Below are 12358 nucleotides of genomic sequence, written 5' to 3' on the forward strand. Positions count from 1 at the left end.
TCTGTGGGCGGAGCCCCCAAGTCCAGACGCGGGCAGTAGGAGCGAGGCACGTCAGGCGCTGGGTAGATCTTTCGGCCTCGCTGGAAGGAGGGTACCGAGGTAGCTGGCCAGTCAAAGACTCCATCCCTCTTGCTTCCAGTGGGCCACCCTCACACCCTGTCCGAAAAGTTGTCTCCGTGGCCTGGCCTTGGGAAGTCTCTCCTCAGCTTTACCTCAGTTACCTCAGTCTCCACCGGCAGGGACCGGCCTGGGGTCTAGAAGGGAAGGTGAGTGGAGCCTTTTTCACTGAGGCAGTGGGGTCCGCACATAGGCCCTGAGTCCGTGATGGCCTGAGACGTGGTTCTCAGCCAACGCTGTCATTTAACCTCTTCAGAATTTCTGGTGTTTTCTTGGGACTTAACTCAGGGCCTGCAACAAGTTGACTGGAACAATGATAGCTCGCGGTATTGAACATTTATTAGACACCTGCTACTCTTCCAAACGCCTTTTATTTTTTGTTTGCTTTTTTTGGTTTTAGGGCCGCATATGCAAGTTCGGTGGCATATGGAGGTTCCCAAGCTAGGGGTCAAATCGGAGCTACAGCTGCCAGCCTATACACCACAGCCACAGCCATGCAGGATCCGAGTGGCGTCTGCAACCTACACCACAGCTATGACAATGCCAGATCCTGAACCCAGGGATAGAACCTGTGTCCTCATGGATACTGTTTGGGTTCGTTAAGGCTGAGCCAGGACTGGAGCTCTGGACAAATGCCTTTTATATCTTAACTCCCCATAAAGGCTTATGAAGTAGTTACCGTAAATATCTCCATTTAGCAGAGGTGGAAACTGACTCACAGATAATGTCATTTGCCCAATGCTCCACAGGTAGTAAATGGCAGAGTCAAAATTGGAACCCACACTACGGACTACTACATTCTACAGTCAGCTCGAATTCCCCCCATATGGGAAATAAGCTACTGGAGGTGAGGTAGATGTTTGGAAACAGCCTAAAAGTAAGTATTCAGTTATAGTTTGTGGTAAAGTATGTTCCTTTGAACACTCATGGCACCTTATTTACACTCTGAAGTCATGAATTTGGAAAAGGCAATAACCCAGAAAAGAAAAACTACAATGCTTTGGACTGCAGGGCTTTCAGGGGATGGGCTTCTCTAGAACTGTGTTGTCTAATACCTTAGCCACTAGCCACATGTGGCTAAGTGAGCACTTCAAATGTGGCTAGTCAAATTGGGATGTGTTATAGGTATAAGATACAAACTGGATTTTGAAGACTTTGTATGAAAAAAAAAGTAAAATATTTTAAAATACTGATTGCATGTTGAAATGATATTTTAAATATATTGGGGTAAATAAAATACATTAAAATTAATATGTTTCTTTTTACCTAATTTTTAATGTGACTACTAGCAGGTTTTACTTAGGATGCTTACATTATTTCTATTGGACAACACTGCTCCAGAAATATGATAGTCCAGCCCAAAGGCAGTAGATAGCAGTTATTTGAATGGAAAACTGAGAAAAAGACAACATAGGAACACAAACATGATGATGGAGTTCCCACTGTGGAGCAACGGGATTGGCAGCCTCTTTGGAGCACTGGGTCACAGGTTTGATCCCCAGCCCAGCACAGCGTAAAGATCCAGTGTTGCTGCAGCTGTGGCATAGGTCAAAACTGTGGCTCAATCTAATCCCTGGCCCAGGAACTCCATATGCCAGGGGTGGCCAAAACAAAAAACGAAGAAAGCAAAAAACACAAACTTGAGCCTGGGATTCTGAAAAACTCAGCAGAGGGAATCCCATGGTATGTGTACTTCTGGTCAATCAAAAGATCCAGCAGGCGTTCCCGTTGTGGCTCGGTGGTTAACGAACCCGACTAGTAACCATGAGGTTGCAGGTTCAGTGGCTGTGGTGTAGGCCGGCGGCTACAGTTCTGATTATACCCTTAGCCTGGGAACCTCCATATGCTGTGGATGCGGCCCTAAAAAAGTCAAAAAGATAAAAAAAAAAAAAAAATCCAGCAAATAAAACAAGGGTGAAAATGGCAGTAAAAACAAGATAGAAAACTCTCAAGTTCTGGTAGTAAATTAGTAAATGCTTGTATTATAGGAAGTGTGACTTGGAATGCTTAGTCCTTGCTGGTATGTCAGATGCCAGGTGAGTAGCCAAAGGGAGATGGTGCTTCCAGCAGCAAATCAGGAGGGATATGGAGGGGTAGGAAGAGAGGGAAAATACTATTGTAAATAGGCAACATAAGCAGAATTAATTTGAGGTTGTTCTGCATTTTTAATTTGGTGTTTTTCAAATTATAAAAAAAAAAAAGAGATTCCTGTTGTAGCAAGTGAAACAATACAATGCAAAGACATACTAAAGTATTAATTTGTAAAAATCTAATTATTAATTCAAAGTAGTACCTCTGAGAAGTATCCACAAGGTGGTTCTGAGTGAACTCAAGAGTAAAACTGGAATTTTTAGCTTTGCTACTGTGTATGAGAAAGCAGTAGACAAAGGAGACAGTATGACAGCTGCTAATCAGTGGGGCTCCATAAATCAGCAAAACCCATGGAGAGGCCAATGGAATATGAAATAATGATGTATCTCAGAATTTAAGGAAAGCCAACCTACAGGGGAAAAGGTGGCATGCTTTTTTGTAAATAAAATAATCATTCCTGATTAATCTATTAGAACTCTTCATAGGGGCTGTATGTTTGCTAGGACTGCCATAACAAAGTACCACAGACTGGATGGCTTAAACAACAGAAATTTATTTCCTCAAAATTTTGGAAGCTAGAAGTTTAAGATCAAGATGTCAACAGGGTTAGTTTCTTCTGAGGCTGCTTTCATTGGCTTGTAGATGTCTATCTTCTCCCTGTATATTCACATGGTCCTCCCTCTATATGTCACTTCAGGTTGTATATAAAAAATTCTTTTTGGAGTTCCTGTTGTGGCTTAGTGGGTTAAGGATCCATTGTTGTCTCTGTGACAATGCATAGCCTTGCTTAGTGGGTTAAGGACCTGGTGTTGCCACAGCTGTGGTGAGGGTTACAGATGTAGCTTGGAGCTGGTGTTGCCATGGTTGTGTCACAGGCCAGCAGCTGAAGCTCAGATAAACCCCTGGCTCAGGAACAATCATGTGCTGCAGGGGCAGCCATTACAAAAAAAAAAAAAAAATGTTGGGAGTTCCCGTTGTGGCTCAGCAGTAATGAACACAGGTAATATCCATGAGGATTTGGGTTCAATCCCTGGCCTCACTCTGGATTAAGGATCCACCATTGCCCTGAGCTGTGGCGTAGGTTGCAGACACGTCTCAGATCCCTCATTGCTGTGGCTGTGGTGTAGGCCGGCAGCTGCAGCTCAGATTTGACTCCTAGCCTGGGAACTTCCATATGCCACAACAGTGGCCCTAAAACAAAAAACAAAAAAAATTTTTTTTTTGTAAGTGAATTTCATGTGAATAAGTCAAAGGTATTTATTTATAGATGAGTGTTTCTGAATGGGGGTGGAGGGTGGTGAGAAAACTGCCTTTCAGGGATGAGTATATCAAAACTAAGGGTAGGCATGGAGGCACTGCTTTTCTTTTTCTTTTTTTTTAGTTTTATCGAAGTATAATTTGTTGTTGTTGTTGTTGTTGTTGTTATTGTTGCTATTTCTTGGGCCGCTCCCGCGGCATATGGAGGTTCCCAGGCTAGGGGTTGAATCGGAACTGTAGCCATCGGCCTACGCCAGAGCCACAGCAACGCGGGATCCGAGCCGCGTCTGCAACCTACACCACAGCTCACGGCAACGCCGGATCGTTAACCCACTGAGCAAGGGCAGGGACCGAACCCGCAACCTCATGGTTCCTAGTCGGATTCGTTAACCACTGCACCACGACTGGAACTCCCGAAGTATAATTTTTTAAAAAAATTTTATAGAAGAATAGTTGATACTTTTTCAAGTTATGTTTTGTGAAACTTTGATTTTCTGTCACCACCTCCACTGTACCCTGAGAGTCACTGCTGTTATGTACCACTGATTGAAGAGAGTATGTTTAAAATGTCATTTGAGGAGTTCCCGTCGTGGCGCAGTGGTTAACGAATCCGACTAGGAACCATGAGGTTGCGGGTTCGGTCCCTGCCCTTGCTCAGTGGGTTAACGATCCGGCGTTGCTGTGAGCTGTGGTGTAGGTTGCAGACGCGGCTCGGATCCTGCGTTGCTGTGCCTCTGGCATAGGCCGGTGGCTACAGCTCCGATTAAACCCCTAGCCTGGGAACCTCCATATGCCTCGGGAGCGGCCCAAGAAATAGCAACAACAACAAAAGACAAAAAGACAAAAGACCAAAAAAAAAAAAAAATGTCATTTGATAAGAAATGTTTCAAGCTACACTTACATGATCATGATTTCTAAGCTATCTAACATGACCTAGGAAAAGGAGGAACCCTAGTGACATTATGTTAACCATGTCCTCAAGACCTTAACCCAATATGCTGCTGTGACCAGAGAAGCTATATAATGTGGGTGACCTAAACAGTACTTAGCACTGGGCCAAATACACAGTATCATAAAATCATCTTCATCTACCCTCTAAAAAAACCATCACAGAAATCTGAAACCCATCCCTCAGAATGAAGAGAATCTATGGTTAGGAGTTCCCCTTGTGGCTCAGCAGTAACTCAGCTAGTATCCATGAAGACTTGTTTCAATCCCTGGCCTTGGTAAATGGGTTAAGGATCTGGCATTGCCATGAGCTGTGGTATAGGTCGCAGACGTGGCTCAGATCCTGAGTTGCTGTGCCTGTGGCATAATAGGCTGGCAGCTGTAGCTCCAATTCGACCCCTAGCCTGGGAACGTCCATATCCCAAGGGTGCATCCCTGAAAGAAAAAGAAAAGGAAAAAAAAAAAAAGAGCCTGTGGTTATAATCCCCTCACTTTATATATTAGGAAACTAAGATCCAGGGAGTTAAAATGATTTGTATGAAGACAGTAAGATATTAATTGGTGGGCCAAGGCATCAGCTCTCCTAAATTCCAATCTAACATTCTTTACTATGTTATAAGACATTAATTCCTATTTCTAGTATTCAGGGTTTTTCAATCCAATATGCAGTTCTAGTCATTACACTTTAGAAAATATGTAATAAAGCTAAAAAAAAAAAGTATCTAAAGAGAAACAATTGAAATATTCAAAAGGATTAAGAATGCATTCTTTTATTTTTTTATATCCCAACCTCATTCTAAAAGGCATACAAAGATGAAGATAATCTAATAAGATAAATAAAAAAGACTAAAACAGAAAAATGAGAATAAGTAAAGGTAGAAAAGGAAGATGGAACCAAGAATGTGGCTAGCATACAAAACATAACAGGAGGTCCTAAGCGTTTGCTGGAGGTGGAGGTGGGCCACAAACTGGGCTCTAAGTGGTCTTGGCATCAATATGAAAAGAAAAATAGAATCAGTTGAATATTTACTATCTTTAAGGAAAAAAAAACAATTAGCAATTCAGGAAAAGCATAACTGAGTTCAGAGAAAATTTCTCCCATGCATCCTTAAATAGAACATTATGAATTATGATAAACACCCTTTACAGTATCCACAGCAATTAAATTTCATAGGGATTTTCGTATGGATTGCCAAAGTGTTATCCAGAAAAATCAGTTCTACAGAGGCCAGTAAAATGCCAGCTATGTACAGGGAAAATCTGGCCTAATCCAAGGACAAACTGATAGTACTCAGAGTACTTCCCAGACTCTCTTTGAGAGATCAGATAGAACTGAAGAATAATGAAAATTAAGTAACTTTTTAAGAACCTAGTCTAAAAAAAAATGAAAAGATCATAAAGGTCAGAAATGTATACAAATTTTTTTTTTTTTTTTGGTCTTTTTGCCTTTTCTTGAGCCACTCCCACGGCATATGGAGATTCCCAGGCTAGGGGTCGAATCGGAGCTGCAGCCTCTGGCCTACAACACAGCCACAGCAACGTGAGATCCCAGCCGCGTCTGCGACCTACACCACAGCTCACTTAAGGAAACGCCAGATCCTTAACCCACTGAGCAAGGCCAGGGACCAAACCCGCAACCTCATGGTTCCTAGTCAGATTCGTTAACCACTGAGCCACGACGGGAACTCCAGGAATGTATACAAATTTAAGGTCCAGATGATTTTTCTTACTAAAGAAAATGTCATGCCTCTTAATCCCTTGGTTTGCCCATCACAAAGAATCCTGGGCAGTCTAGGGAAATGATCAGTTTAAAGGTCATTTCGTTTTTCAGAGGTTTTATTCTGGAAAAAACATGGATAGCTATTCCAATTACCCCTAGAAAAGACATTTAACCCACTCATGTTTCATTTCTTTTTCTCTTCCTCATAGTAGGTTATTAGATTCACTTTTAATATTTTTTAAAATTAGTCTGGAGAGGTCCCATTGTGGCTCAGCAGGTTGAGGATCCAGTATTGTCTCAGAGGATACAGGTTTGATCCCTAGCCTCACTCAATGGGTTACGATCTGACATTGCAGCAATCTGCAGAGTAGGTTGCAGATGCAGCTGGGATCTGGTGTGGCTGTGGCATAGGCCACAGCTGCAGCTCCAATGTGACCCCTGGCCTGGTAACTTCTATTTGCCTCAGGTGCAGCCATAAAAAGAAAAAAAAAAATTAAACTGGCTTTGAGTCTCCAGATCATATGTTTTACCTGTATATTTAGGGGATGAATTAAATGCCAGATTTTGAGACCTCTGAAAAACATTCATACTGCTTATGACAAGCCTATTAAATACATAAATAGCACCTTGGGAACCCATAAGTATTGTTATTGCTCACGAAAGGAAACATGGTACAGAAACAAGGGGAAGGAAAAGTGGAATAAACTTGTGGCTAAAAACTGCAAAGTATAAATGCTGGAGAAATGAAGCAAAGGAAAGGTCCACACTCTAAAATGTTGAATTGAGAGATGGGTTGTATGATACGGTAAGGACCAGGGCATTATGGCTGCCAGTAGCAGAATGCCCAGTCTGAACTCTGGTCCAGCAGCTACAGAACAGAAATGATAAGAGGCTACAAAGTAAAAACAAACATCAAGTTCCTGCTGCAGTGGGTTAAGGATCTGGCATTGCCACAGCTATGGCATAGGTCTCAGCTGCAGCTTAGATTCAATCCATGGCCCAGAAACTTCCATATGCCATGGATGCAGCAAAAAAAGAAAAAAAAAAAAAAAAAAAAGAAAAACTGGATCATCAAAGGTGGTCATACTGAGTTGGCAGTGGAGGATGTCCTCAGGTTTTCAGATAGACCCAAACCTATTGTAGAGGAGCTCAAGCAAGGTTGGGGTGGACCAGGTAGGACTCCAGGTTACATTCAAAGTCCTTGAAGAATATGGACTCTGATGATGGACTGGACTGGGTAGCTTGTGTCTCCAAGACCAAGTTCACTGGATGCTTCTGTAGGAGCTCTGGGTCAAAGGCCACACCCCGAAAGAAAGGGTGGACCTGAAAGTGATGCAAATAACGTAGACGGTGGAGGGGATTCTGGCATAAGAGCTGAAGGGAAATAGAGCATGATGAATGAGAGACTGGGATAGGAAAAAGACTGGGATTAGGAAAGGGACTGAACACAGAAGCTGGAAAAGGAGAAAGTTCATGGATCTGTGGAGGGCAGGGAGAAGACCCTGAAAGAGCAGAGGATATGCAAAAGTGGGAGAAACAGGCTAGTCTGGGGGCAAAGGTAAGACTAAAGGTTCTGTATTGGCAAGAGAGCAGCACTGGCCCACTCTCAGAACTAAGGGTGGGGAGGAGCTCTGGAGGACCCGGAATAAAATCTGAAGTGCTGGTTAGAAGGCAGGTAGTGAAGTGGTCCTTGATCAAGTTGGAACCCCCACCACCACCACCACCAATAATTAATAAGAGAAATGGGGAAATATCATTTCAGTGACAGCGTGAGAAGTGAATGGTTTTGTAGCCAAGAAGGGAAGTCATGCTCACCCTTACCTCATGAAGCAGGAGAGAGAGCCCCTGGTTAAGAGAAGCTGGGATCTCAGAGTCACAGTGGGTCACACTTGCCAACATGGCCACATGATCTCTCTCTGCGGGTACTGGGAACTGTGTTAAGGGGTGAGAGGGTGTCATCGCTTAGTAAGAGTAAGACACACCTTATTCTTCCCAGCACAAGGCAACTCTTCTCTTCTCTGCCCAACATCACTACTATTCTCTCACCTTTCCAGTTGCCAGAGAGAAAAGCAAGACACCCAGGGACCACCAATCAGCGGCATGGTTGTAAGGCCCTCCACTCAGGACCTCTGGGGCTACAAATTTGAAAGATACTTGTCACTGACATCTGTTGGCTATCCTCCTGCCCAATGCTTACCCATCAGCTTTAGCCTCTCTCACCCATGTACTGAAGACTGCCACAGATAGTATAGGCTCGGGCTCCCTGGGGCAGGTGGCGAGACAGACCAAAGTCTGTCAGTTTCAGATGGCCTGTGAAAAACAAAGCACTAGCACCACTCTGTTCCAACCCTCATCAGCCGAGACTTATTCCCATACTGAGGTACCGCTCATTCTGGGTCTAGGAAAAGAAAAGGACTTACCTCGTTCATCCAGAAGGATATTCTCCATCTGAAAAATCACAGGTGAGACGTTATTATTCATCCTCTTCCTTTCAATGCTTTTTCATCATGTGTACCCCTCCAGCTGAAGAAGATGCCCTACTTAGCATTCAGGTCTGTATTTGGAAGGTCCTTGCCCAAATCCTTAACAAGCATGAGGGCCCCAAGTTCAGCTGTTCCTCAGCAACTCCTCCCTGCCTTCTTGGACTTGTTGAAACTCCTTACTAAAGTCCCTCCTCAAACGAAAAACAAAAAGCATTTAACTACCTTCACATCTCGATGGATGATACCCAAGTCATGGAGATAGCCTGTGGATGACAGCAAGCATAGGATGTGCTGAAGCTCTCTTGTCCTTTTCGGTTTCCCTGTTAGTTCCTGTCCCATTCCTATCCCCGTTCTTTGACCTTCAGCGTTAATATAAATTCTTTTCTCTCTACCTCCATCCCCCCTTAATTCTCCCCTCATTTCCATTACCACTCCTGTTTCACTTACACAGCACCAGGATCAGCTCAGCAGCAAAGAGGCGGATGGAAGCCTCAGCAAAGCAGCCAACAGTGGACCACAGGGAGTACAGATCTGTGCTGCAGTAACTGCACACTGCAAAGCACCAGAAGTCTAGGCAATATTTGGGGGCTACTATGCCTGGGCTCAAGGCATCGTATACCTCCTGCCCAAACTGATGCCACCTGCTGTTGCCTTTCCCTCTGGGAGAGAGAAGTGCTATAAGAAGAGGAACATAGCAAAAGCAGAACAAACCAAAAGGAGGGGTGATCTCAGGTGAGGCGTATGGGAGAAGGACCCCTGGGAAAGAAGAGAGAAGCCAATCACTCACTAAGGAAGAGGTGCCGTTTCCCCTGCCAGCTGTCCCCGAAACTGTGTACAAAAGGGTGGTTGATCTGTCGCTATGGATTAAGAAAACAGGAAGTTAGTAACACGGTCATTGAGGATCAAGACAGCCAAATCAGGATTCATCTAGTTGTACAGAAAGGAAGCTGCTGTCTCATCTCTCAGTTCAGGTGAACTAAATAGTCAGGATTGCCTCTGATAATCCCATTACTAAAGAACACACTGGGACATGTTGAGAGATTTCCCTGGCAGGACCTAGGATTACTGATAGCTACTTTTCCTGAGATTTACTGGTTGAAGCAGAGGGACAGGTCAGAATCAGGAAGAGCAGGACAGTTGGATAAAAAAGGTGCTTTTTCCACCTGTGGTTTAGTTCTTCCTATGATCCTTTCCAGGGCTTTGCGCATACCTGGATGCTAACTTCCTCTTTGCACTGCCTCAGGATGTCCCTCTGCAGGACCTTTGCCTTGGCCACCACCTATAAAGGGAGAGGAGTGATGACTCCTAGAGGGGAACAGTGCTATTTATTATATATTCCTCCCAGACTTTCTGGAATCGAGATCGGAGGTAGTGACTAGAGAATAAAGTGGAAGAGTACCTAGGTCCCTACCTTCACTGCAAATACTGCTTTCTGATCACAATCTAGCACCTTGAGGACTGTTCCAAAGGAGCCTTTAGCCACAAGGCCTAAAATCTGTACAGAGAAATGGAAAACAGAGCAATTGAGACTCTGGTTTTTAAATTTCTCCCCCAAAATGAGACCCCTTCCAAGGATTCCATTGACCTACCTTCAGCTGCTGATGCCCCCTAAGAGGCCTCATAGGAAACTCTGGCAGAAAGAGGTTGATGAACTGAGGCACTGGCCACTCAGGCAGAGGCTTCTCTACTAGTAGCGGGGCTGGCCCCAGGGGCTCCTGGTGTAGGCACCGATGCCCTCGTAGTCCCCACAGCTCTTCCAGACCTGACCTGGTGGTCCCCACACCTGACCAGAGGCTCTTCCAGCCTCGGACCCAGGGGCCCTGGATGTTGCCACCCTGCTGAGAACCAAGGAAGCCACTAAACCTTCTGCCCCCTGAGGCATTCCAGGTTCTGCCCATCTTAGCAGACTCTCCCTCAAATCTCAACCCTAGAGATGTAATTTTGAGCCCCGGGCAAAATTGCCATTGCTCTTGCTTTGGACCAAGGCTTAGATTTCCTGGATACAGGAGAATTCTCTAGGAAAGCAGTATTTGGACATATTCCCCATCAGGCATCAGAGATTGAGCCTGTGCCTCTCCATATGGGGCTGGGATACTTTCATGGTATAACCTCTTTGCCCCACTCCCACAGCAGACATCACCAGTCAGTTCCCAGGCCTCAAGCCCATGCCTCCTCTAAACAGACTGCCACAGCCCCACAGCCTACCTTACGAGGAGCAGCCATCTGGGCATGTTGCCCCTGCCGACAGTTCACTGTTCCCATCCCCAGTCTGTGCCTCCTCTCTCTTTCCACTAAATCTGCTGTCTCAGTTATGTAAGCAATTCCTCCCCCAATGCTGTATTGCGCATGAGCCCCACCTCTCTTCCTTGTTGTACATGATTAGAGATGCAAGTCATACAGCCAAATCTCACCCTTATCACCCAAACGTATCCCCACTGGTTGAGAAAAGGCTTACAGCCAGGACTAAAATGTGCACAGACCTATCAACATGGGACCAGTGTCACATCAGATCAGGAAAGTATCTGTGATACAGCTTCAGGCAGGAGGGGAGAGGCCACCCTCACTAGAGTGGCAGCTAGTGTGTCTTGGAATGATGGGGAGGAAAGGATACAGGTTGAAGCCATACACTCAATACAATTAAAAAAAAAAAAAAAACAGCATCAAATTTAAAATATATTTTTTCTCTTTAAATTTTTTTTTTTTTTTTTAACCATTCTTCAGGGGATACCCCAGGGAGAGGGACCCATGGCCAGCCCTGTCCCCTATTGCCATTCTCCCAAGTGAGCTTGGCACAGACTGGGGAGAGGCTGATTCTCCCCAGAACACTAATACCCCTTTCATACAAGGCAGTGGGTGAGAGACAGATCAGCCCCTCCCCTCCACTTTCTGGCACAGAGGGAGAGAAGTTATACTTAGAAATATATATATGTGCGTATATATATATACTTTATATATATATATATATGTCTGTTTATAAAAATTTATCACACTTGATCAGAACTGTGCCCCCACACTTTCAGGTGACCCCAAGGGAACCATATTCTAGCCATGGGGCCATTTCCTGGGTCTTGCTCTCTTGATGCCTCTCTGCCCTGGGCCTGCTGATCAGTGTGAGGTAGAACTCAGCATTATTAGCCACCATGTTCTGCAGGGAACAAGGCAGCTGCTAAAAAGCAGGGCCTCTCTCCACAGGACCCTGTGGCCTCCTGACCCCCACAAATCCTGATGGATGAAGGGAAGCACCTCCCACCCCCCAAGTCCCTGGGGCCTGAGCCAAAGTCAGATCCTGTACTGCAGCCTCTCGGATTGCCGGATCACTTGCGCCTGCCAAAGATGGACTTCTTCCCAGGGTTCTTGTTGCCCACACTTAAACCGATGAGGAGCCGGGCTTTCTCCTCCTCTTCCTGCTGTTGCATGTTGAGGTCCGACTTAGTTTCTAGCTTTCCCCGGACCTCAGCCCCTGTTGCAGGCTTCAGCCTTAGCTTCTCTTTGATTACCTGATAGGTTAGAAAGGAGTAAAAGGGAAGGTAAATATTAATGGGACAGGCAGAATAAATCAAGTAGACCAAGTTAATAAAGATTTATTAAACTTACATAGAGGCTCAATGGGGCAATTCAAATTATAAAATCTCTGCTTTCAAGAAGCTTACAGTCTATTAGAACCCATTCTAAACATGAAGTTGTGCCAGCCCTCAGTTTACTAAAAGTCAACAGTAGTTAACATATATAACACTCAGTAAAC

General features: G+C 44.7%; 1 protein-coding gene and 1 long non-coding RNA gene across 6 annotated transcripts in view; one reads left to right on the plus strand and one right to left on the minus strand.

Annotated features, from left to right (window-relative positions):
- Positions 1-18: 18 nt before the first annotated feature.
- The window catches only part of LOC102158363 (uncharacterized), a 32354-nt gene continuing 20014 nt past the window's right edge, over positions 19-12358 (plus strand). For 2 of the 5 annotated variants that reach the window (XR_014821655.1, XR_014821654.1), the window contains exons 1-2: positions 19-266; positions 867-994. This is a non-coding gene — a long non-coding RNA (uncharacterized LOC102158363). Of the gene's footprint in view, positions 267-866; positions 995-2105; positions 2154-8187; positions 8596-9067; positions 10025-12358 lie in introns of those variants that run through there. The other 3 variants (XR_014821653.1, XR_014821652.1, XR_299253.4) reach the window with 3 other exon arrangements.
- The window catches only part of KIAA0100, a 40019-nt gene continuing 32831 nt past the window's right edge, over positions 5171-12358 (minus strand). The window contains 12 exon segments of the mRNA XM_084985758.1: positions 5171-7507; positions 7955-8065; positions 8180-8268; positions 8354-8443; positions 8554-8581; positions 8839-8879; positions 9064-9168; positions 9404-9473; positions 9780-9817; positions 9820-9895; positions 10028-10156; positions 10158-10454. Of these exon segments, the coding sequence (XP_084841884.1) occupies positions 7283-7507; positions 7955-8065; positions 8180-8268; positions 8354-8443; positions 8554-8581; positions 8839-8879; positions 9064-9168; positions 9404-9473; positions 9780-9817; positions 9820-9895; positions 10028-10156; positions 10158-10454 (1299 nt within the window). The 3' untranslated portion in view covers positions 5171-7282.

Source organism: Sus scrofa, chromosome 12 (genome assembly GCF_054392235.1).
Source record: "Sus scrofa isolate SSC_HxYL_T2T_F1_AM1 chromosome 12, Sscrofa_HxYL_maternal_Yorkshire_Landrace_v2.0, whole genome shotgun sequence".
Taxonomy (NCBI): Eukaryota; Metazoa; Chordata; class Mammalia; order Artiodactyla; family Suidae; genus Sus; species Sus scrofa.